Source organism: Chrysemys picta, chromosome 21, assembly GCF_011386835.1.
Source record: "Chrysemys picta bellii isolate R12L10 chromosome 21, ASM1138683v2, whole genome shotgun sequence".
Lineage (NCBI taxonomy): Eukaryota > Metazoa > Chordata > Testudines > Emydidae > Chrysemys > Chrysemys picta.
Genome location: NC_088811.1, coordinates 9,998,525 through 10,023,459, shown reverse-complemented (window position 1 = coordinate 10,023,459; position 24,935 = coordinate 9,998,525). Strand labels below are relative to the sequence as shown.

Sequence of the window (24,935 nt, the reverse complement as noted above, 5' to 3'; positions counted from 1 at the left end):
ATTTCATTTATAGAAAGATTCTAGTAATTAAGATAAAAGAATATACATGCTTCACTACTGTGAAGCATAAAGACATAATTTATGCTCTGTATCTACTGTAGTTATGATTACTGACCTCAGGCTGTTGAACTTCCTCTTTACGGATTGCCAAAATGCTGTGACTGTTTTCAAGGGAATTGTTCTCCATGAGTTTAAAGAGACTAAAATGGGCCCGCTAACGAGGACCAGCTTCAGTATGTGCTTTCATTGTGTTCATGTTTAAATAAAGCAATTAGGTGCTTTGGTTCTTTGATATATTTAATCCTTAAGGCCTTGCGAAATACAAAGAAGGTACCTAATCTATAATATCACACACTGATACCAATCAAGACATTTAGTGCAAAAACAACATCACTCTTCATAACCTTTCTAATACCAAAGAAATCCATTACCAAAATCCATTTGTTTCCAGGTGTGGTAATTTTCAATCCCCCATGTAGTGCAGTGCTTTGCATATTTGTATAGAAAAATTGCTCATAAAGTTAAGTATTCCAGTCCCCTGTGCTGTGTTCATGATCAAAGGAATCATTGTGGGCAAGGTAGACTGTGATTGAGTGCAGCTCTCCATTATTTGTCAGGCAGTTGACTGTCAAACTCTTTGAAAATTGAGAGAATTTCAGGTGCTGTTTCTATGTGTTTTTTTCTTTTGAAAGCGCCAAACATTTTTCTAATCTAAGCTTTTGAGTTTTGAAGCAGTTTGGACCTCTAAGCTAAAAACTTCACACTATGAAGTGCGAAATTCCATGAACTGCGGTAAAATACCATCATAAATCTTTCATCTGGAAAGTGCAGCTGTCGTTACTTTCTCTGCACTCCTCCATGTAACCTGCTACTCTGTGTAATTCTGTCTACCACATAATCTTCAACTCTGATTAGGCAGGGCATGTCCCCTGGATGCACTTCCTTCCCTCGTGCTCTCTGTTTTCAGTGCCCAAGGGTGAGTCGAACAGAGTAGCTGCAGTTGGTGTTAATATTTGCCTTTTGACGCCGAATACAGGAAGGTAATTAAACCAACTATGCTGTTTGTGAACACACTGGGGCAGGCGTGCAAGCAGCTGGAAGCATGTTGAAGCATGTCTGCATCTAACTGTATAGTAAATGCATAAAACTCTGCTAATGCCAAGTTATGCTTGAAAGTTCTCATACATAAGCATCACAGCATATATAGTATATTCTATTATTATGCCCAGTGAAAACCTCTCTGCCTGTAATATGTGCGCCATGGCTTTCATGCATGTAAATGTTCAATAATACCTTGGCATAGCATAGCTCATTGTGTATAATCATAACTGTTTTGAAGTCAATAGGTGTTATGTGCACTCAGCACCTTCCAGGTTTAAGCAGCTCCAAGTCCCCTCAGATCTGTCAGACTTTCTGTCAGGCTCAAATAAATAAATTAAATTAAAAGCATGTGGAATTTGAAGGACCTGTGTAATATAATGAAATAGTACCTTCAGATACATACACTGCTTATGTGGGAGGAGGTGGGATTCAAAGGAGGGAATGGAGGGGCAAAATGCAGGAATTGTACAGAGCTCTCAGTGTTTAAGATGTGCCAGATCAAACAAGAACTGAATAAGCCTCTTCTCTGTGTTTGTAACAAAGGGAGGTAGTACAAAATCACATGCCATACAGTCTTAATTTTTATTCAGCTGTTTCTAAATCAAATTCCTTTAGGTATTTTAAAGGCCCTATTCTTGGAGTGCTAAGTTGATGGCAGGTTTTGAGATTTTTTTTTTATTATGTTGAGAGAATTCTTAACTGGTGGAGGAAAAATATAGTTTAAATGATCAGCTATCTCAAAAATAGCCAAATGGGTTTTTACCAGAGTTTCCTTGATAAATGTTTTTTTTTACATCTAAGTAGTAAGATAGTATTTTTCTTTGTTTAAAATATTCTGCCAGAATCGGCAATTATGAATAATGGTTGGAGACAGAATTTTTAATTAGGTGCCCTGTTGCTTTGAAGAAGTCTTTAAAAATTGGTTTGCTTAGTTATTATAAATTCTTATGTGCAAAACCATGAAAAAAGTATAAACCTGCAATAATAATACACAGTGGTTTTTGAATCAACATTTTAAGTTTGGAAAGGATTAGCCTTTCTGCCAATGTCTTTGGTAGCTAAGTAACTTAACCACAACCATTACAGGAGGACTGGATAGCTCATGGGACTTGTGATAGGTCACAGAGCATTTTTCTTCTAGGTCACTGGTTTAAATCATGGTCAGGTTGGTGTAACTGAAAGTCATCAGCACTTGACCGCCCTTGGGCTGCTGAAGCTGTTTGACTCATGGCCCCATGCAGACTTCATTGAATTCCTGTGTGTCAGGCTGACTGGATTGATGCTCAGCTTCTATGGTCTCACCTTAGAACGTACCTCCTGCCATTCCAAGGAGCTAAAGCAGAACGCAGCACCACTCAGGTTTGGCCCCTCCACAGATGAAGCTGAGAGGCCAAATTTGATTGGTGTTTAGAACTAGTGCATGGGGTCGCAATGCCACTGAAATTTGGCTTGTCCACCCCTCTGTAGATGGAGTAGATGGGCCAAGCCTGAGTGGCATTGCGATCCCCTGTGCCAGGTTGCAGTGCCACTTGGTTTGGGGGCTCTCTCAAATGGGGGGGGTCTGCAGCAAACTGTTCTTCAACCATGACAGGAGGCTTGGGGGTCAAAGTGTGGGACAGTGCTGCAAAATCCAGGGCCTGGTTGGGAGTTCTGCTTTAGAGGGAGTGATGGTGCAGATCATTATCTATAGGTAATACATTAAAAAAAGACATCTTGATGACCCTCAGGACTCCTGCCTATCCTTGTGATTTGTGTACATTAATGGCGGCTCATTAAACTGCATGGCTCCAACATACGTGTGTGTGTGTGTGGGGGGGAGGCGGCATTCAAGACTTGAGGGGTTTAACCCTCTTGAGAAAATGTTTTTTCCTTTTATCTTGCCCCTTCAAATCATCTTTTTTTGAGCACTTTCTTTTTATGCCAGGTAAACATGTCCATTTTGTCCTCTAGTGTAGTTATTTCTGGTTTTAGCATTTTCAATATCTAGCTATTTCCAGATGAATGGAGGCCATCTTTCCAATCTATTGGTTTAGATTAGATTGCAGCCTGTGGACCCTGGCTTCGGGTTTATTTATTTAGTATTGATTTACATATAGATACAAAGAGTAAATATAAAGCCCCGTGCTGCTAATGCTAGCTACTGATGTGGCAGCAGATACCAACTGTCTGTCTTAGAAATTCCCTCAACAGCATACTACAAAGTCTGTGCTTTTGTCTTGTTAAAGTTGCTTAAGGCTGCCGCTCTATCTTCTTGCACAATTGCTCCGATTTGTATAACAATAATTATTTACGTTGCGTTTTTAATTAATGTCATGACATGACCTTATTTATCAGCCAGTCTCCAAACTGCCTGTAATGCATGAAACATGAGCATTGGTGGCTAGTGTGGAAAATTGAGCGTTATCGTACTTCTTCAAACCATAACTTTTTGAATAAGCAGCGTGTGTGGGGGTTTTTTAAGCCCCTGTTTGTCACCAGTGTAGACCATCATAGTAGTGGTAGTTTAATTTTTTTCCTGCTATATAAAATATTTTGGACTACTAGGTAGCATTTTAACAGCCATGTGGGCACCCAGACTCTGCCCTGGGTTCACTCCTTCTGACTGTTTATCCATGCAACTCCTATAACGTTCTTTGTTAAGAGGGCAAATCCTTTAGTGAGATGTTCAAGGGGCCACATTTCCCTGATATTTAAAAAGCGAGAAATCTATTTAAACTGTACAGTATATATGATGGCTTCAAACAGCTCCACTGCTAAGCTATGCTTCTTTTAACGTAGGTGATAGATGTTGTGGCTGGTTGTGCTCAGCAATTAGATGTGAACTGTATCCCATAAATGACATTTAATGACCAGTGTCAGGAGTACTCTGAATGGTATCTTCATTTTGGTATTGCCTTTCTTAAGGTTTAAAGTTTAAAAACCTTAATGGAATTCAATTACCAGAGCATATATTCAATGATTAATTAAATGCATTTGTAATACCATTAGTTGTTAGGTAACTGTTTGCGTATTGTGCTTGACATTGAGTGTATTTGATTTACAATGCGTACCGTGTGTAGTGCAGCAATAGAAATGCTAATAAGGCAGTGTTTTAAGGAGGGTAGCTATCAATACTCTCAGCAGCTTGCTGCCAAATTTACTTCTGTGAAAAAGGCATAATCTGTAATCAAAGTGGAGTTTGTGGAAGCACCAAACATGAGCAAAAAATCCAGTGATCTAAAATAGTGCTTATTGCTTTCTTTAGTAGTGATTTTATTTTATAGCCTTATTAGTGAGTCCACTCCCCCGCCCCCTCCTTTTTTTTTAATATGCAGCTTTTATGACGTTGGGAGGAAGAATGGCTGAGACTTCTCAGCAACATATTTTCCTTTAATTTATGTTTTGTATAATAGCATTGAATGGCACACCATGTGCATACATACATGTACCTGTGCATATGAAAATGAGTTATCCTGTGGTATAAAGATTTTATCAACACCAGTGTTTGAGATGGCCTTCAGTGGGTGTCATTATGGATAGGTCAGTGAAAGCCTCTGCTCAATGTGCAGTCATGTTTATATTAAAAATAAATCGTAAGAAGAAATGAGACAAAATAATAATGAAAATGTTATAAATGCTATCAAATAAATCATTTCCCCCCCCCCGCCCCCCCCGGTGTGGAACACGGTATTTAGTTCTGGACATGGATTTTTAAAAAATAAGTGGAAATAGAGGGGTTTACAGATGAGTAAGAAACTATTAGAGGCATAGAAAACAGTCAGTATGGAGACAGACCAAAAAGATGAGGACTGTTCAGAGAAGTGGTGGCACACAAATTTCAAATTAATAACTTGTGAAGGGAAGTGTAGCTCTTGTATAGTGCTTCACAAAAGAAGTGAGTATCAGGCACATTTTACAGATGGAGAAACCGAGGCACAGAGGTGATCTGACCTGCCCAAGGTTACCGAGTAGTGAATATTGATTAGACACACCTTTTTACCCTTTCTCATAATACCAGAGCAAGGTCACATTCAATGAGATTGAAAGGCAGCAAATTTAAAACTGATAAAAGGAAATATTCTTAGCATAACAAATTATTAATGGGTAAAACTCATTGCCATTAGATATCACTCAGGCCAAGACCTAATAGGATTTGTAAAAGGATTAGGTATTTATATAGCTAATGAGAACATGCACAGCTACATTAGGTAAGATGACATAAATATACAAATTACAAAAAAACCCTTTTGCTTCATTAAATCAACCACCAACCGACACAGATTTGGAAGAAACTTCTCTTTTGGGCTGATTATTTCATAACTGTCCACTACATGATATTTTGCTCCTTTCTTTGAAACATCTGGCCCTGACCAGTCAGAAACAGCATATTGGACTAAACCTATTGGTATGGCAACTCCTATGTGTTTATGTATTTTGTGTGTGTGTGTGTATACATATATATATATGTATATATATATATATGTGTGTATGTATTTACATTCTTTCATGTGATTTATGTGTATGTTAAAAAACAAAAACTAAAAACACCATCTAACACAGGTGGTTTAAACACTGGAGAAGCCTGCTGGTTTTCTAGGAGTCTGTGGGTTTGCCTTCACTGGAGTCACAGGGTGTGACGGAAGCTTGTGTAGACATACTGGATTTAGTTTTAATTTAGCTAGCTTGGATACTGGCACTAGTGAGGCTATGGCACCATGTACTTCAATGTGGGCTGTACATGCCTGCCCAAGATCCTGGGTAATTACTTAGGTGGCTAGCCTGCATTGAAGCGTGCGTTGCTCCATCTTCACTGCTACCAGTACCTGAACTAACTTGGGTATGTCTGTATGAGCTGCAGACACACCCTGTGAATGTAAATCTACCCTGTGTTAACTGAGCATGAAGTACAAAAGGGTATGAGGTAAAAGGCTTTGTAGCAATAGAGTAGATAATGTTATAGAATACTGCTTGTTTTCTCCCACAAATTAATGACCTCTAGGTAAAAACACTCTATTTTTCAATGTATGCTTAAGATTTTGATGCCAAAAAAAAAAAAAGTAGATATGCTTTTTCTAGCGCTGAAAGCTATAATTAAACAGGTTTGTTCCTGCATAGCTGTATGCTGTAACAGTGTGGTTAGTGCATGTTTCCGCGTGGCTCATCTGACACCATGCACCGCAGAGTGGAATTCAAAGAATATAAAAGGGAAGCAGAGCAGAAAGATACCACAATGGGATTAAATGAGATACTAAGCAATGACCCATGACCCTTGTGAAACAGTTTGCTAGTTTTATATTAAGGAAGCCAGTTTTATTTTTTTAGTATAGTTTTTTTCTTGGCTAAAATGAAGTTATTTGGTTTGTAGTATAAAATTGTACTGAAGTTTAGAGAATGTCAACACACTTAGGTATCTTGTACAAAAACAGGCACGTTGCTAGATTTTGGCTTAGTAAGCGGCTGTGTTTCCAGTAAAGCTGAAAGTTTGTAGGAAAAATACTTCTGTTTAAAATAAAACAAAAATCTCTTCTGTTAATTACCTAAAATATTATGAGTCATGTCTGTCCTTTTCTCCTTGAAAATGTGAATTAAGGTGTGTCAACTTTGCGTTGCATGTACTGCTTACATATTGGAAGCACCTAGACACATACAACACCTGGTGTTTGATGTACTGAGTCATATAAACATAACAATGCTCTCAGGTTCTCTTTTTAACTGTGATGCCCCCAGATGAAAAGGAGGGAAGTGAGGGTTTTACCTTTTTTGGGAGAGAAGCAAATCCTACCAAAATGCTTTGAAGGACTTTTGCTCTCCTATATCATTCTCCTGATTGTTGTGATTATCATCTTAGAAATATAGGCCTGAAAGGGTATGTCTACACAGCAAAGAAAAACCCATGGCTGGCCTGTGCCAACCCACTCGGGCTGTGAGGCTGTTTCATTGCTGTGTAAACTACCAGGCTTGGGCTGAAGCCCAAGTTCTGGGATCCTGCGGGGTGAGAAGGTCCCAGACTTTGGGCTTGAGCCCAAGCCTGGAAGTCTACCCAGCAATGAAACAACCCCACAGCCTGAGAGCCCTGCAAGCCCGAGTCGGCTGGCACGGGCAACCATGGATTTTTCTTTGCTGTGTAGATATACCCAAAGGGACCTCAAGAGGTCATCTCGTCCTGCACTGAGGGAGGACTAATATGTGACTATGGTTGGTTCGGAAATAATTCAGGCAAGGCACCTACACAGTAATTATCTTCTAGTCACAGTGTAAAGGTCATTTAAAAAAAAAAAAAGCAGTGAATTTTTCAAAGGATTTGCCCCCCTTTGTAATTAAAGGGTGTGGTGCTGGGATTAAAGGCTGGAGTCTAAATCTAGAAGATGTATTTGTTTTGCCTGCTTCTAGGTTAAACATTTGTCTGTTGCAGAACGGCAGTTAAGCTGTATAGGCAATTTGGCCAGTGTTAAATAACTAGCAAAGGCCCTAATAATAAAGTAGGTTTCTAATAATAAAAAACTAAATTGGATACAAATTTCAAACCTCTTTTTGGGTGAAAGATTAAATCAAATTAAGTTTAGTTTTGAAGTTGGAATTTGTATAATGGAACTCTGAGTTCAAAATATCCATAAACAGATTATAAGTATATTGAAAGCAGTGCTGGCTTGACTGTCCCTTCTCCCCTCCTCCCCACCCCCCATTTGGTTTATCCGCTCTAGTCTGCACTTGTTTTCATGCGACTTACATGCAAGTTCTACACATATGGCAGAATATGCAGTTCTGCAAATACCGTTTTACCTGTAACAGTAACCTAAACAGCAGATTTCTTGAAACACTCCTGCTCTATATGGTTTTTGTATATAACAGTATGCTTTGTGTTTGATGCTTTAATAGCTTTGTACCTTAAAGGAACGCTGACCAAACAAATTAGTTTATTTTAAAAAAAACTTTGCCTCTATTATCAACATTGTGTGTTGTTAGAATTAATAACACTTTCGCAGTCCATTTTATTGTTCACTGTTTATGCTGTTTTTCTTTTTAGCATTTTTTCAGGGTTGGACCATGAGACTAGGCCTACTCAGTTTTACTTCTTTTTAGGATCAGTCTCACTCCAAATGCACATTGTTGTCATTTTGGGTTGTACACTGCAGGGAAATGTATATTTGCTGTACAAATGTTCTATGGGCATCTTCTTTATGTTCTCCTTCCCTCCTATGTCCCTAGATCCACCAATATGCACAAGCTGATATTCTGCATAATCAATGCCAGCTTTCCCCTGATGTTGAGCAGAATCACTGACACACACCCACTTCTTCTGTTCATTGGGAACCAAACAGACAGAGCAACTGCTGTGAAACTAACCAACTCCATTTATGGCAACAAGCAGTGTGGGGGTGGCTAAGGAGTGAATATGTTCTCACAACAATAACCAACTCTTTGTGCATGGTGTTACCTTGATAGTATATTGGAGAGGATTGTCTTTCAGAATACAGTAGAATCCTTATTTTATGGTTGGGGGTTGAGGAGTTAATAAAATCATAAAGTTCATAAAACTGAACACCTCAAAATTATATAACTATGGTGCGTAGGTAGCAGTATGGTGCACTGCATCAGTTTCTTCTTAATGTTCAACTCTCTGCAAAGCGATTTCCAATGTACTGAAGGCATTGAAATGAGGAATCAACACCACTTTTGCATGCAGTTTTTTTCCATCTGAGGAAAAGAGGTTCTTGTAATTGGTTGTTTGTGAGATTGGTGTTCATCAAACAGTTTGCTGTACTGTCTTTGGAGTGCAGAGTTCTCTTTTTGTCATGATGTGAATTGTTTGGCGTTAACCTTGGATGTCTCATAAGAATTACTTTAATGTATTAAACAGTTTCACAATGGACTCTTTGTTCATGACTGGGATTCCTTGGTGCTTCAATAATACAAATAAATAATAATAAATACTGAGCTTCCTATCTCCCTGTGTGAAAGTAGTTGAGTTGGTGGCTCAAAATACTTATACTTTGAGCTAATCCAGTACTCTAATCCCTTAGAAGAACCTTCTACTGATGAAGTTTGAGCCCCTGAACTGTTGATTTAATGCAACTTTCTTAGGTATAACACTTGTAAGTTCTTTGGGGCAGGGGCAGTCTCTTTAATGTGGTTTCTCTAATCTTAGCTGATTTCATGTTAGTGAATAGAAAGACAATAAGTCTATAGGGGATGCAAGTTTTAAGGTAACTGAAGTAGCTTTTTGCTTTAAACAAGAAGGTGTATCTGATTGGAGGATTTATTTTGTCCTGGGAGAATGCTTTGCACTGAGAAATTGACATCAATGCATAATGCCGCTTTGGACTAGGGTCCTAAGCGCCGGTGTGGATAGCGCTATGTTAGCGGGAGAACGTCTCTCTCTGACATAGCTACGTTTATTCGTAGGGGCTGGAGTAATGAAGTCAATGGGAGAGCTTTGCCATTGTCATAGAGCATCTGCGGTAGCAGCACTTCAGGAGACAGCTGTGCCGCTGTAAGCTCCATAGTGTAACCATGGCCTTAAGGACAGGTGGAAGCCTATTCACAGTGAAGGTTGCACCCAGCGCACATTAAAAAAAAGATCTTTTTATTGCTTAGAAAACCTGGTTTGACCTGAACATTTGCAGATGCATTCTCCTTTGCCTTCAGGGTAAATTAGTGTTTATTTGCTTTAGTTTAGTCATTTAAAAAAAAAATACTTATTTGACATTTTCTTTTTATCTCCCCTTACTTGTTGGTTATACCTACATATTTCCCATAGAGTTAATACATTTCCTTGAGACGGTGCTATTTGAATAAAATAAACTGTAATTGTACATGTAGCTGTACTGAGAAGCAGTGCTACGTAAGAGATAGAGATTGTTGTTTTATTACCTGGCTGTAGTGTCAGATGAGTAAGAGGGTCTTTTTGTAGCTAATGGTCAACAGAGCTCTTTCTTCATCTGAAGTAGCAGATAGGAACTAAAAAACTAGTGTTCCAGCTCCGTCTCTGCAAGAATTGGGTATGTGTGTTATGGAGAGGGAGCTGTTGAGATTGCAGTTATAGTCCCCTTTTAAGACTGATTCTGATTCTCCTTGTAACCCCAAAATAAAGAGAAACCCTCATGCGTTCAAATGTGTAGGCTTAAGGCAACAGTAACAACAACAACAACAACAGTTGCATAATGTGTGCATGCACATATGTAGGTTGACATTTTCAAAGCAGTTTATGGGATTTGTACACCGTTTTATGATGATTTAAACCGGAACCAGTTCTACACAAACTTAAACACGCTTTATATATAATACACGTGTGTTTCTGAACAGCAGTGGTTTAAATCTTATAGAAATTCAGATGTAGGATTTTTACACTTAGTGTAATTCTCATCAAACTAAGGTCATGTCTACATTGCCCCGTAGTTCGGACTATGGGGGCATGAATTGCTGTGTGCAGCAAAGTGCTGTGCAGTAACTCTCCTCTGTGGCCGCTGTGGACGAGAACTTAAAGGTTCCCAGGTCCTCTTCAAACAGTACTACTAGGGACCTTCAAGTTTGTACCTACCACATCCACACAAGGGAATTACAGTGCAGGATTTTGGGGCATGCTGCTGTTCACATTCCTGTAGTCCAAACTGTGGGCAGCATGGCCATGCCCCAAGGAATCTCCATGTCTTGTATGTGTAGATAGAAAAACGGTGTTTTAACTATGTAATCATGCTTATGTAATCTTTAGGAATAGTATGCTCCCAAAGATTTGTCTGTGAGTGTTTGTATGTAGAGAAGTATAAATGTTTGGATTTTGAGGGGGAGAAAGAGGCAAATACAATATTTCATAGATTTCTAAGAGTTAACGACAAACAAGGCCATGAATTAATTTGCACCATACTGAAGTGGCTTCATGAATTCCAGAAGCAGTTTCATCTATTAAAGTTGTAGGGAGAGGGGGTAGAGAGAATTTTTTGCTGTAAACAATCATAAAATGTCAAGAGGGAGACGTGAAAAAATCCTATATTGTTTTGTCAATAAATTATTATTTCTCCTATATAGATCACAGAAATAGGACTTTACTCTGGAAACAGCAATATTTGATACCCCAAGCAGCTTATTCCTAGCTCAGCTCACACTTCACTGAATACGCTGATCGATTATCCGCGGCTTAACCAAGCCTTCTCATTTCCTGCCTTCCATTACGGTGCTCAATCAAGCCGACGGTTCTTTGTGGCCTGGCTTGTGCACTGAGATAAGCCATCAAGGCATGTTTCTATTAGAAAAGCTCTTGTAGATGGAACAGTCATTAGATAACACTAACAGGTTTAAAGGTTGCAGTCTTTGTGTTGGTTCAGGTTAAGAGGACAGGAGCCAAAAGGCAGCCTCCTCGAATTGTTTCATTTGAGGTGCAGGGAAGATTAAATAGCACCATATTTAATACTCTTACTAATATCGTTAATGTCTGTCTTCCTTGCTGAATCCTGAGCACTCTAATTTTTTGGACAATATTACTATGTTTACTAGCAATAATTTGCATCACCACTCATGTTCGTATAAAATTGATGGTGAACAATATTAATTTCTAAATAAATATGCTGAGTACTCTCTAAAAATGCACGTGTTTCAGTTCTAAAGATGACCTTTATGTTGCCAAGCTGGGTTTTGGTTTATAAGCAGCTGTTTGGTATTTTCATAATTTAGTCAAGAAATCAAGAGCACAGAAAGTGCTGTCCTGAGGGTGCGGTGGTGACCTTGAGGAAGCCTGGAACCAACCCTTTCAGCCTAAAACAGGAAGAAAATACATGCCTGCCACAATCTCTTCACCTTCTGACTTTGATTTTTTTCCAGAGGGTTAATAAAAGTATTCCTGGTTTTCATTTGAAAATAAGCAAGTACTGAAATAATTTCTCCTACAGCAGGAGACAAAACGTTGGTAGCAATTCTACACGCAGGGGAAAAAAATCAATCAGTGAAGCAAGCCAAATCTACTGCCCTTTGATTAAAGACAGGTCCGTTCTGTGTTGTTAAGCATAATTGGAACTGTTTCCTGGAACAAAAAATGATTCCTTTTCAGAGACAAACATTGTCCAAAAGATTGTTAATACATGCAAATAATCCACAATAATGAAAGCTAATGTCAATTTAAAAACTAGTTTTGTGGGTCAGAGCGTCTGCACATTGCAGCATGTAGAGTATTTCTTTTAAAGGGGGAGGTTATTTTTAAACATTTAAGTTAATGTGTTAACATCTCTTATCCTAGAATTTATCAGCTGATCTTTTTGTGTAAAGGATTTCAGTTCTAAATAGGAATTTTAAAGGAGGGAGAAATTTTCCTTTTCCTTGTTTTCCACCTTCTAGTTTGCCGCTTTTAAATAGCTACTGCTCACTGAATCCAGCGTGTCCATCTGTCATCTCCAATGTACTGTATATTGCTTCCAAAGCTACTTGTGATTTAACATAGTAACTAAATAGGGCAAGTAATGAGAGAAACTGCTTAAACACTTGGAGAGGATCTGTGGGACATCTGTGACCATTTGCACAATTTGTTAATCATAACCCTGGGAAGATATTCTGACCCTGTGAAAGCTTTACAAGAGATTTGAATATTAATGTGCAATAGCTAGGTTTTTTAAAAACGTCTATGTTAAAAAAGAGGCTCGCTATTTTTGATTTGTCAAATTAATTTAATTGAACCCAGAAGATACTTGTGCCACTTTTATAGGCTACTTGGGATTGGAGTTCATACTCCAGAATAAAGGGATAATTTATTTCACATGCAAATGGATTAAGTGTTTGTGTTGCAAACTGGTTGCTAACAGTAACATGTTTATTTACAAGCCAGGTATAGTCTTTATTTCCGGTATCTGTGGTTGGAAAAACCTACATGCTCTTTTATTTTGAAATATTCCAGGAGTAGATGACACAATTTTTATTTAGTGAAAGAGAGAAGCTAAATGGCAAAGAGAACCTTCTAAATTCAATAAAATGAAACTTAAAAACAGTTGCCATTCTCAAGATGCATGCTAGTTCTGAATTTCATAGATATCCGCCTGTCTGTAGCTTTCGTATGAACGTCTTTAAAAGATCTATGTAACACTTCATTAACAAGAGGACGTTTGTTCTGGTGTGTGCACACGCTTCCTAAAAAAAAAAAAAAGGCTGTCACAAAAGTTGGCATCTTGAGACATCGTGGTACAATCTACTCTGTAACTGACTATAGTTTGACTTGGAAACTTGGCATGCAGTACAGTATGTCTAGGAATTTTGTTGCAAAGACTGATATAATTGTAAGGAGCAAGATTCTCATAGACATTTTATAATTTCAGTGAGAGTGGAAGATCAGATTTTAAAAAAATGCCCTGCTGGAGAGTAGACATTCAGAACAATTTTCAAGATTATGCTTTTAAATTAATTGGACAAAAAGCACAATCACTGTAACAAGAGACCTTAAAAGGTAGCTCTGATTTGAAAAATACTTTCTGATATTGGTGGAGCAAAGATTGCAGCAAATTAGTATGTCAGCGTATTTTTAGTTGCATCATCTGTCTAGGGGTTTATATAGAACTAGTTATTTGCACAACTCGATTGTAAACAACAACGTGTTTTGTTGTTTCTGCATTCTGCTTGCAGCCATTGTCCTGCCATATAGGTGCATTGCATGATGCAAAAGAAGGAACGAGTCAGCATTTTGGAGTAAATTGTGCCCCTCCATTTTGAAACATGGTGTCTGTACATTCAGTTCTCGTCTGGCTGACGGGTTAGTCAGCTGGCAGAGTTTCTACCCTGTTCTTTCTTTTAAATTGCATTTCAAGTGCCCATTTTACTGCAGTAATTTTCCTTTTAGGGGTGCAAAGCACAGAAAATTGGTGCTTTGTTTCCATACCCCAAAAGATGTCTGCAAATGTGATTATCCACAGAACTTTGAAACTCTGGTTATGCAACCAAATATTTAATACCACCTTCTTTCCCACACCAGTTGCAAAGTTCTAAAAGTGTATTATTCGTGCCTCTGAGTTTCATAGAAAGGGTAAAGACAGAGAAGAAAACTTTTTTCTATGGTATAAAAGCCCCTCTAATTCCCTCCCCCCCCTTCTTATTTGCCTCTTCAGGACTATAATTGGAACTATCAATCTAAAGCAGTCAGTACTGTTCCTGAAATCGAGTGGCAGGGTTCAGTGTAGGGCGACTTTTTGTTCAATTAACCCTATCAGTGTCCTTTGAAGACACCATCGTTTAAAAACAACAACAACAACTATATTTAATTACTTTAAGGGGATAACCCCACAATAACCTGTGCTCATGATTGTGGTCTCCTTTGGTAGGCATCATTCCTTCCTCTAACTAATTTTAAAAGTTTGTTAGCATAATTTTGATTTTCAAGTCTGGGTTACTCCCATCATTAAGAAGGTGAGATTCATTGAGATCAGCTTGATTAACCTCATTGTGCATTAATTAGAAGCCCCATGCCATCAGCCCAAGAAATGCATGTTTAAATCACTCATTTATTTATTTTAAGGGAATGTTTCCTCACATGTTACCCTGTCTGTCTGAAATACAGGCTCTGCACTGATCAGTTAATGTGGCAGTGTAGTGGTCTTCTAATTTTGTAACAGGTGGGCTCCTTTGTTGGATTCATTTTCAAGTATTTCATAGATACGTGGCTAAGGCAACATGGCAAATATATTCTGAATTCAGGCCACTACCATGTAAACTCTGTTAGGCACCTTTGTGTAAAAGGGAAATCTAAATAAAACTTGCTACTCAGCCCACAGTTGCACCCTCCTCCCCCCCCATACTGTGAAATAATTTCCCTTTTTAATATCACAAAGCCAACAACAAGAAAAATTAAAAGCTACAATCAAGGCTTTCAATTTAGGGGGTTAATTTTTTTCTTTAAATCAAGCCCACTGAGTCAGTTCACCTTTTCCAGAGTCTCTTCAAATGCTGCATCGAAGGGGTTGTAGATTGCTACCTCCTGTGTAATTCTTGCTGACCTGGATCTCTGTGCCACTTTTTGTTGAAACTGATGAGTTGTGTGAAACTGGCAAGGGGATGCGATGCAGACATACATTTGTTTTATTAAATTTGGAGGTGTGGATTGTAGGGAAAAAATAAAACCTAAAATAAAAGAGATACTAGTGGGCCTGGGGTGAAAATAACACCAGTAGATGGGTATTGGCAAGTATTTTCCAGTTTAAACAGAACTGGAATATCTGCTAGCATGTGTTACTGTTAGGGTTGCCACAGGCACTCAGTATGAAGCCAAATATTTAAGACTTCTGGCTTTCTATGGGTAAAAAGACTGCCAAAATTAATTGCTGTCTAAATGGGGATTTCTCCCTCCCCCGTCTCTACCCAAATCTCTACCATTTGCTTAGTTCTGCTGCTAGTCATCTTCAAATTAGAAGGTGAAGTAAGATGAACCCAGGGAGTGGGCAGACTGTGAGCAGCGGGAATAAGGCTTTACATGAAACCTTGGATTTGCTGAAAAATAACTGTTTTTCCCTACCAAAATAACAGACAACAAGCAACATGCCTTAAAATAAGGTATATTTATATTGTACTTTGACCTTCTAATAGCACCTTCTCATAGACTTTAAGGTCAGAAGGGGCTATTATAATCATCTAGTCTGTCCTCCTGCACATTTCAGGCCACAGAACCTCGCCCATCCAGTCCTGTAATAGACCTGTGACCTCTGGCTGAGTTACTGACGTCCTCAAATCATGAATTAAAGACTTCATGTTAGAGAATCCACCATTTACACTACTTTAAACCTGCAAGTGACCTGTGTCCAGTGCTGCATCCAAGGATCTTGGGGTTCTTTATAAATATTAATGAATTAATCCTCCACACCCCTGCTAGAGAAGGAAGTACTATCAACTCTATTTTATGGATCAGAGAACTGAGGGACAGAGAGACATTAAGTAATCTGCCCATGGTTGTACAGGAGGTCCATGGCAGAAACTGGAATGGAGCCCAAATCTCCTAGTTCTCTTTTAGCCACAAGTCTGTCTTTAACTTGATAAAGTGTAGTGGACCTTTAAGAAATTATCAAAAAAAAAAAAAAAGTGGCCTCTCCATATCCCCACTTGTGAGATGCCTCCTACAGTGCTGCTAAGCTTTGGTTTTCCAGGTTTCCAGGAAGGCAGTGCCCTTTGGATTGCAGCAGTATCCCCTCATGGCACTGAATGGTCAGAGCTGAGGTTATATGAGCCTATACGCTCAACTGCTTTATTTTCTTCTTTTACATGGCGAGCTTTGCTGTGTGCCTGGAGAATCATGTGTGTGTGGCATAGGGTTTTTTGCCCCAAACTCTCCTGTTGATTTCCTGTTACAGTTCAAACTCTTAATAGTTTAGCTACATTTTAGAACAGTAATTGTAGGTAGTCACAGTTCACATTCCTGGTTCACCTCTGGCTTTTGGTTTTGGACATCACATCCTATCCAAAAGATAACACATACTAGGTTTAAATTGCATATTTCAGGCCCCTCCATCTTCCTGGTTGCACATATGGCTGCCTCCTGTGCCTTGGAGAAAGCTATTCCTTGGTGGTGGTTCAGCCTGGTGCTCCAGTTTTGGCACAAAAGTACAAGCATACTCGATTCCAAGCCTTCCTCTTGAGGAAGGCCTATGAGCCAGGAAGTCCCCAGATCCATCCTTTGTTCGGGGTCCTGATCCTGTCTGGGAAGTGAGGGGATAGAGAGCAGAAGTTATCAGTGCCAGAACTACCACCTACCTTGGGTACCAATTAAAAGGAAAACTCACTGTCACTTCCAGAATGGAAATGCAATTGAATGGGAACCAGGCTCCTGTCAGTCTGGTGATGCTGAGGTGCCAGAAACTTAGATGGTGCCACTTTCCAGATAGGAATTAGCTGATATGATTTCCTTGGGGCCACAGTCTGTCTGTCTACATGGGAAGCCTTTATCTAATTGGTGTCTAACGCTCCTTGGATCTCTCATCTTACTGATACTCAGCATTCAGAAGTACTTACCCTTATGCTTGAGGGACAGAAAAGCAGAACGAAGAGGTTGCTGAGTTTGGTTGGTTCTTTGCACTGAGGGACTTGGTGTTGTCAGAGACAAGGAAGAATAAATGTTGCTGTGGCTACCTGGAATGGATAGGCAGATCAGAGGTCTTGGTTCTCGCTTACTTGGTGCCAAACTTGCCTCCAGCTCTTCCTGTAATACCAGACTCCTAGACTTCAAGGTCAGAATGGAGTATTGTGATCATCTAGTCTGACTGCCTGCCTATTGCAGGCTACAGAACCTCACCCACTCCTGAAATAGACACCTAACCTCTGGCTGAGTTACTGAAGTCTTCAAAACATGGTTTAAAGACTTCAGGTTACAGAGAATCCATCATTTACATTAGTTTCACCTGTGCCTCATGCTGCAGAGGAAGGATTCCCCCCCCCCCCCCTTCTCAGGTGCCCGTGGCTGCGCCGGGCAGGAGGAAGGAAGATCGGCTCCCCTCACACAGCAGGCACAAGATGGTGGCTCCCAGGGTGGTGTGAAGGGGCCTGGCGTCCAGCAGCCGCTTTCCATCCCCGCCCGGACAGCGAGAGGGGCCATGGCAGCGGCCTTGCCAGCGGCCCCCGGCGGGGGCACCCCGGACCCGGGCGGCCCTGCGCTCCTGCAGCCCCACTGGAAGTGGGTGGTGGGCTGGTCGGGCCCCGTACCCCGGCCCCGCCACGGGCACCGCGCCGTGGCCATCAAGGAGCTGATCGTTGTCTTCGGGAGTGGGAACGAGGGCATCGTCGATGAGCTGCACGTCTACAACACAGCCACCAACCAGTGGTTCATCCCGGCCGTGCGGGGCGACATCCCTCCCGGCTGCGCCTCCTATGGCTTCATGTGCGACGGCACCCGGCTGCTGGTCTTTGGGGGCATGGTGGAGTACAGCAAGTACAGCAGCGACCTCTACGAGCTGCAGGCCAGCCGCTGGGAGTGGAAGAGACTCAAGGCCAAGACCCCCAAAAATGGGTCGCCCTCCTGCCCCCGCCTGGGCCACAGCTTCTTGCACAATCTGACCCGTGGCAAAATTCCTTCCCGACTCCAAATATGGTGATCAGTTAGACTCTGATCATGTGGGTAAGAATCGTCAGGCAGATACCTGGGAAAGAATTCTCTGTAGTAACAGAACCCTCTCCATCTAGTGTCCTGTCTCCAACAGTTGGGGATTTTTGCTACTGGCAGTCGTCGATGGCCCACAAACCATTGTAGGCAGTCCCATCATACCATCCCCTCCATAAATTTATCAAACTCAGTCTTAAAGCCAGTTAGGTTTTTTTGCCCCCACTGCTCCACTTGGAAGGCTGTTCCAGAACTTCACTCCTCTGATGCTTAGAAACCCTCTGATATATTTATAGAGAGCAATCCTATCTCCCCTCAGCCTATTTTTGATTAGGCTAAACAAGCCAAGCTCTTTGAATCTCCTCTCATAAGGTAGGTTTTCCATTTCTTGGATCATCCTAATAGTCCTTCTCTGCACCGGTTCCAGTTTGAATGAATCTTTCTTAAACATGCATCTGAAGAAGTGGGTTTTTACCCATGAAAGCTTATGCCCAAATAAATCTGTTAGTCTTTAAGGTGCCACCGGACTCCTTGTTGTTTTTGTGGATACAGACTAACATGGCTACCCCCTGATACTTCCTTAAACATGGGAGATCAGAATTGCACACATTATTCCAGATGAAGTCTCACCAGTGCCTTGTATAATGGTACCAACACTTCCCTGTCTCTACTGGAAATACCTTGACTGATGCATCCTAGGACTGCATTCGCCTTTTTCACGGCTGCATCACATTGACACTCATAGTCATCCAGTGATCAACCAATACAGCCAGATCTTTCTCCTCCTCTGTCACTTCCAACTGAGATGTCCCCAGTTTATAGCAAAAATTCTTGTTGTTAGTCCTAAATGCATGACTTTGCACTATTAAATTTCATCCCATTTCTATTACTTTACTTTACAGTTATCCAGATCTTCTTGTATGATATTCCAGTATTAGCTGTTTACTAACCTTGTGTCATCTGCAAATTTTATTAGCACACTCTCACTTTTTGTGCCAAGGTCAGTAATACAAATGTTAAATAAAATTGTTCACAAGACTAATCCCTGAGGCACTCCACTAGTAACCTCCCTCCAACCTGACAGTTCTTTTTTCAGCATGACCCATTGTAGTCACCCCTTTATTAACCAGTTTCTTATCCACCTTTCAATTCTCATATTAATCCCCATCTTTTCCGATTTAACTAATAATTTCCAATGTGGAACTATATCAGATGGCTTGCTGAAATCCAGGTAAATTAGATCTACTGCATTTCCTTTGTCTAGAAACATTCTCAGAAAAGGATTTCAGGCTGGTGTGGCACGATCTACTTTTTGTGAAACCATGTTGTATTTTATCCCAGTTACCGTTCACCTCTATATCCTTAACTACTTTCTCTTTCAAAATTTGTTCCAAGTCCTAGCATACAATTGAGGTCAAATTAACAGGCCTGTAGTTTCCTGGATCACATTTTCCCCCTTTCTTAAAACTAGGAACTATATTGGCAATTCTCCAGTCATAGGGTATGATCTCTAGGTTTACAGATTCATTAAAAATCCTTGCTATTGGGCTTGCAATTTCATGTGCCAGTTCTTTTAATATTCTAGGATAGAGATTATCCAGGCCCCCCAATTTAGTCCCATTAAGCTGTTGGAGTTTGACTTCCACCTTGGATGTGGTAATTTCTATCTCCATATCCTTGTTGTCATTAGCCATCCTGCCACTGCCCCTTAGCCTCATTTAAAAACTAAGGCAAAGTATTTGTTAGGTGTCCTTAGAACTCTGGCAAGCTCTCAATCTCTGGTGATGGTGTGGCTCTCTCCAGGCTGATTCCCTTCTGTCATTAGCTAAGTTCCAGTTTTGTGCTGGTGTGATCCAGTTGTGGGTCTCCTTCAGATCTGGAGAATGTAACTCCTGATTCGGACTCCCTGTTCCAGGAGCTGTCAGGATTGGCTTCTGCACCATCCAGGGTGGCATTAGAGGCTTACCTGGGTAGCTGTTGTGACAAAGGAATTGTAGCTTCTAGGCAGTGTTCACAAAGGGTTTTGCCATGGTGGCAGGATTCCTCAGGCACCAGGAAATGTGTCTGTATGCATACGTGGACAATTAGCTGATTTACGCTTGCACTTGTCAAGACTTAGAGGGAATCCCTGGGCCACTACTTAGGTCATAGATAGTCAGAAGAAAACCTTTACTGATACCCTTGCATCTGAGTTCTTCCGCTGAAGGGTTTTTCAACACTTGCCATGCCATGAGCCTCTTGAAGGCAAACCCTCAGGAGTGAGTTATTTTGGATCTCATGGGCTGGCAGTAAATTGTGCTCTGAACATAGAAGACATGAAGACACCTTAACTGTTGTCTTTGTTGGGGACTAAAGGACAGTGTACTGACAGGAGTCTTCTCCATCAGAAGCCATCCTAGATGTCTCCATTCTAGGCTGGGTACTCACTCACAAGTGAGAACGTGGTGGCTGGAATCCATAAGAAGCCAAATTCCATATCAAGTTCTAGAGCTGTGGGCCCTATAACAGGCTTTCATATCTGCTTGATCTTTATTCAGAGACCACGTAGTAGAAATGGTGATGGATGACACAACAGCAGTACTCTCTTAACAAACAGGGGGTTCTCTGATATTCGTTATGTTGGGAGGAGATGGTCCTCTGACACTTGTCTGACTCATTGAACTAATCCTGTGGCTCTTCCACCTTGCTGGCAAAGAAAGCAGGTCCTTGGGCAAGTTAAGTTGCAGACTACATGAGCAGAGCAGTCTGTGAAGCAGTTGGATCATCTTGTCCTGTAGGCGAGAATGTCTTTCCAAAGAGATCTCTCTCTGTCTCTGAAGGAAACAGAAGTACAGTGTCTTCTGTTTTGCTCCAGAGGAAAGATGGACAGAAACCTGATGACAAGTTTGCTTCTGTTGGACTAGAGCATAGATCTGCTAAATACTTTCCCACTGATTCCATTACTTGTTTTGGTGATTAGACAGGACAAGGTGCCTCGTTCATTCTTGTCATTCCAGCTTGGGCTGGATGAGAGTAATACTTGGAACTCCTGGCTCTCATGAGTACCATCACTAGATAGTCTGAGTTCTAATCCATTCTGCTTCTCTATCTGTGGTCTTTTCACCACAGAGCTTGGCTCGTGAGACACTGACTATTTATGATCTAGCATGTTCTGCAAGAGTGTGGATTGTCTTGCTGCAATCCAATAAAAGCTTTCATGCTAATGTGTTGTTTCCCCCAGATGGAAACTGTTTTCTCTGTGGGCAGCAAATAGCCTGTCTCCATTTTCTGCCCTCGTTTAATTGATTTTGAACTACGTTATTCCCAAGGTATCTTGTCTCAGTCTGTCCTTGTCCTCAATCAAGGAGCACTTACCTGCATTACCACCAAATGACAACTGTAAAATCATCAGCCATCTGACAGTTGCAGGATCCCTCAAAAGACTGTTTAATATCTCCATCAGTCAGAGAACCTATCCCATGTGAGATCTCAATGGGGCTGAGACAGTTAATGGAGGCACCTTTTGAATGCTCTGTCTTCTGCCTCTCTCACAACAGCATTTTTAATTAGATCTGCAAGAAAAGCGAGTGTCGGTCTTTGGTTGCTGTTCTTTCCCTCTGCAAACGCATTCATGGTCTTCCATAGAGGAGAAAGTTCTCCTTTGTTGCATCCAAATTTTTTACCTAAAGTAGCATCTAGTGTTCCACTCAAAGCGGACCACTAATCTCCCCAAACTACCTTCTTACCAGTGGGAAACTAGCCTACCTATCCTAGATATTCAGAAGAGTTTGAGTTTTGATTTTGGATTGTCCTAACGTATTTGGGAAATCATTAGAAGTTTTTGCTTCTGCAATCAGTTCATACCTAATCAGATTAGGTGATGCATTGAGACATGCATTTTCTATGGTGTCAGTATCTCAGGTTATTAGAGCTCACTCTGCCAGGGCTAAGATGGCATTGAGAGCCTGCCTTCATAACATTATCATTGTAGAAATCTGTAGGCCTTCTACCTGAAGCTCTTTTCTCATATTTACTCAGCACTCTTCTCTTGACTGGGCATCTGTAGTGGAGGTTTGGTTTGGGAGAGCAGTTTTGCAATCTTTGTTTAATTAAAAATCCTCATGCTTCCTTCTTGGGAGTTGTGGCGCTTGCTAGACCCTACAAATGGGAACATGGAGAGGTCACCTTGAGGACATTGTAGTTTTGTTCTTTGAGAGCGTTGCTTCTGCATCTTCATGCTCCCCATGCACCTTCCCTCTTATCGTGGGAGTTCTACTCTCTGAAAGACATTGGAGTTTAGTGAAAGGAACTGAGGTGGTTAGAGACCATGTGGCCTCTTGTGACCTCCAGTCTGAGCTTTCGGTGTTGTGAGGAGTAGTGGTGAGGACACAGGAAGCACTGCTTTCCTAGAGTTTCTAAAGGCTTGCAGTGCTGGGAGAGCACATTTCCCCACCTGGGAATATGCAGAGGCAACTCTTCCAAAGAACTGCAGTTACTGGCTGGTAAGCTTTCTTTCCCCCAGTGCTTGCATGTAACTCATTACCATTAAGAGAATTTATGCACTTGCATTAAGAGGAGAGCAAAACCTTTAAACCCACAGTTAACTTTTCTGTCTTTGAAATGTCTCTGAGATTTAAAAAGATTGGGCTGACTTAAGGTACTGTCGGAGATAGTGATGGTAGCCAACGAACCTGGCACATCAGACAAGTCATTTATCTTTTACGTTATTTCTCTAAATCTTTAACAAAGCGCAGGTTCTTCTCTAAAGCTTGGACACATTTTCATTGCAGTTTGTTTTTCTGAACTGTTTTTAAGTCAAAGTAGTATACAGCACACGTGGTAGTAATAGTGTTTGGAGATCTTTTTTTGACACAATGCTGCCACTAGCTGGCCCTTTTATGGTACTACGTGTGTTTTTTAACCAGAGGCTTAAAGAACAGTGTTTAATTGTAAGTTGTGTGTTTTTGATTAAATAAGAATAATAGACATTGTTATAACAGGCTAAAGGGGAGGAGGGACAGCAAGAACTTAGGCTAAACAATCCATAAATATTTTTAATCTAAATTTAAATATTTGAAGGGTGGTCTAGAATTGGTAGGAGAATTGCAGTGTAAAAAATAAACATTCTGTGCTTACAGTTGCCTCATTCTGAAGGAATGTTAATTTCCCTTTAGGCCTTCCTGTGTTTCCTTAAGTGTTCTGGAGTAGCAGCAAGAATTGGCTATTGAGGGATTCAGAGACACATTAAAGCAAAGATTCTATACATGTCATAATTTTCTTTATCTACAAATTATTCTCTTGGTGAGAGGTATTTACATTTTAACTTCCTGTTGAGAAGTTGGTAGCTGGGGGTGGGATTCATAAATATAGACATAGCAAGTCAGTGGTTAGATTCTCTGGTGAGCCTCAATCTCTCCCCTTATAAAGAACTTGAATATCCAGAGCCTGCAAATGTTGGGTTTAAAGTGTGACATCTTTGTTGCCAGACAAGAATGTAACAAAGAGCCCTCAACGTGATGGGCAAAGCAGTGGCTCATTGGGAAGGCTTGTGGGAAGTCTGCTGTCCAAAAATGGCCCCATTGGGTTTCTCTTCTTTTTGCTGCCAAGAAGGAGCTAATTGCAGCTCCTCTGTATCTGGCTAACATTAATTTGGATTTGTTGGAAGTTGAGGGGTAAGAAGATTGCTTGAGTGCAGTGAGAACCCAAGGATGCTGCCGACTCTCCACTTCCAGGGTTGGTGTTGGCTGGTCAAGCAAGCGCACCTAACGTTGCATGGAAATGGATGTCACTTGTTCTCTTTAGACTTATTAAGGATGAAGGCCTTCTGTGCTACAAGTACCACTGCCCTTGGGTTTTTTTACATTATATGAATATTTTTCTGCTTTTGATTCTCCTTACCTCAGATTTTGTTCAGTGGTACTTGAGTTCTGTGCTTTGGAAGATGGGTGTGACAGCCATGATCTCAATTCCTTTTCAGTAATGCCTTAGACCTTCTTTTTCAGAGCAAACGGGACCATCTCCTTATGAATGTCAAATGGTACTATCGCCAGTCGGAAGTCCCAGATTCAGTCTATCAACATTTGGTTCAGGACCGACACAACGAGAACGGTGAGTCATACTCTGTAGTGTCAGTCTTAACTTGCTTTTACATGGACATTTACTGGAGTCAAGGGGTGCTTACCAGTCTGTGGAAAACAAGATCAATGTTTATGCATAGGGATGTGAGATAAGAACTGTCAGTGTGAACCAGACATTAGAATGCAGATGATGAGGTCCTTTAATATCTATGCCCGGGTTCATTTTAGCAGCATATGGGCCCTAACCACAGCTATAATCTGCTGCATCTCAGTTATGATGATTTACTGTACTGTATGTATTAATGTTGTACTTGGAGACAGCAGATGGGTAAAGTTATTGGCATCCCTTGAGGTTTTTTTGGACTATACAAATTATCATTTATGAGATCAAGTTGCGTTAAGGATAAATCATGTAGCCCCTTTTACTCTTGAATGCCTCTGACATACTGTATTAGATCTAAATTTTTGCCAAAGAGTGGTTATTTAGCCTTATCTTAATGTGTATTAGTACTCGCTGTCACATAGTACGACAGTTAGTGTTTCATTGGAAGCGTTGCTAACTGATTCTTTCCCCTCTCTTCCACCCACCAATTTTTGGACTAAATAGGAACGGCCATACTGGGTCAGACCAATGGTCCATCTAGCCCAGTGTCCTGTCTTCCGACAGCGGCCGATGCCAAATGCTTCAGAGGGAATGAACAGAACAGAGCAATTGTCGAGTGCTCCATCCTCTGACGTCCCATCCCAGCTGCACAATA

The 24,935-nt window shown here is 40.7% G+C and overlaps 1 protein-coding gene across 10 annotated transcripts in view; it reads left to right on the top strand.

Annotated features, from left to right (window-relative positions):
- RERE (arginine-glutamic acid dipeptide repeats) overlaps positions 1–24,935 on the top strand; it is a 314,825-nt gene that overhangs the window by 110,343 nt on the left and 179,547 nt on the right. For all 10 annotated transcript variants that reach the window (XR_010594217.1, XR_006175082.2, XM_065574910.1 and 7 more), the window contains exon 4: positions 24,103–24,208. Coding sequence is in view for 8 of the 10 variants with exons in the window: in XM_065574910.1 (XP_065430982.1) it covers positions 24,103–24,208 (106 nt within the window). In the remaining 2 variants the exon portion in view is untranslated. The remainder of the gene's footprint in view (positions 1–24,102; positions 24,209–24,935) is intronic.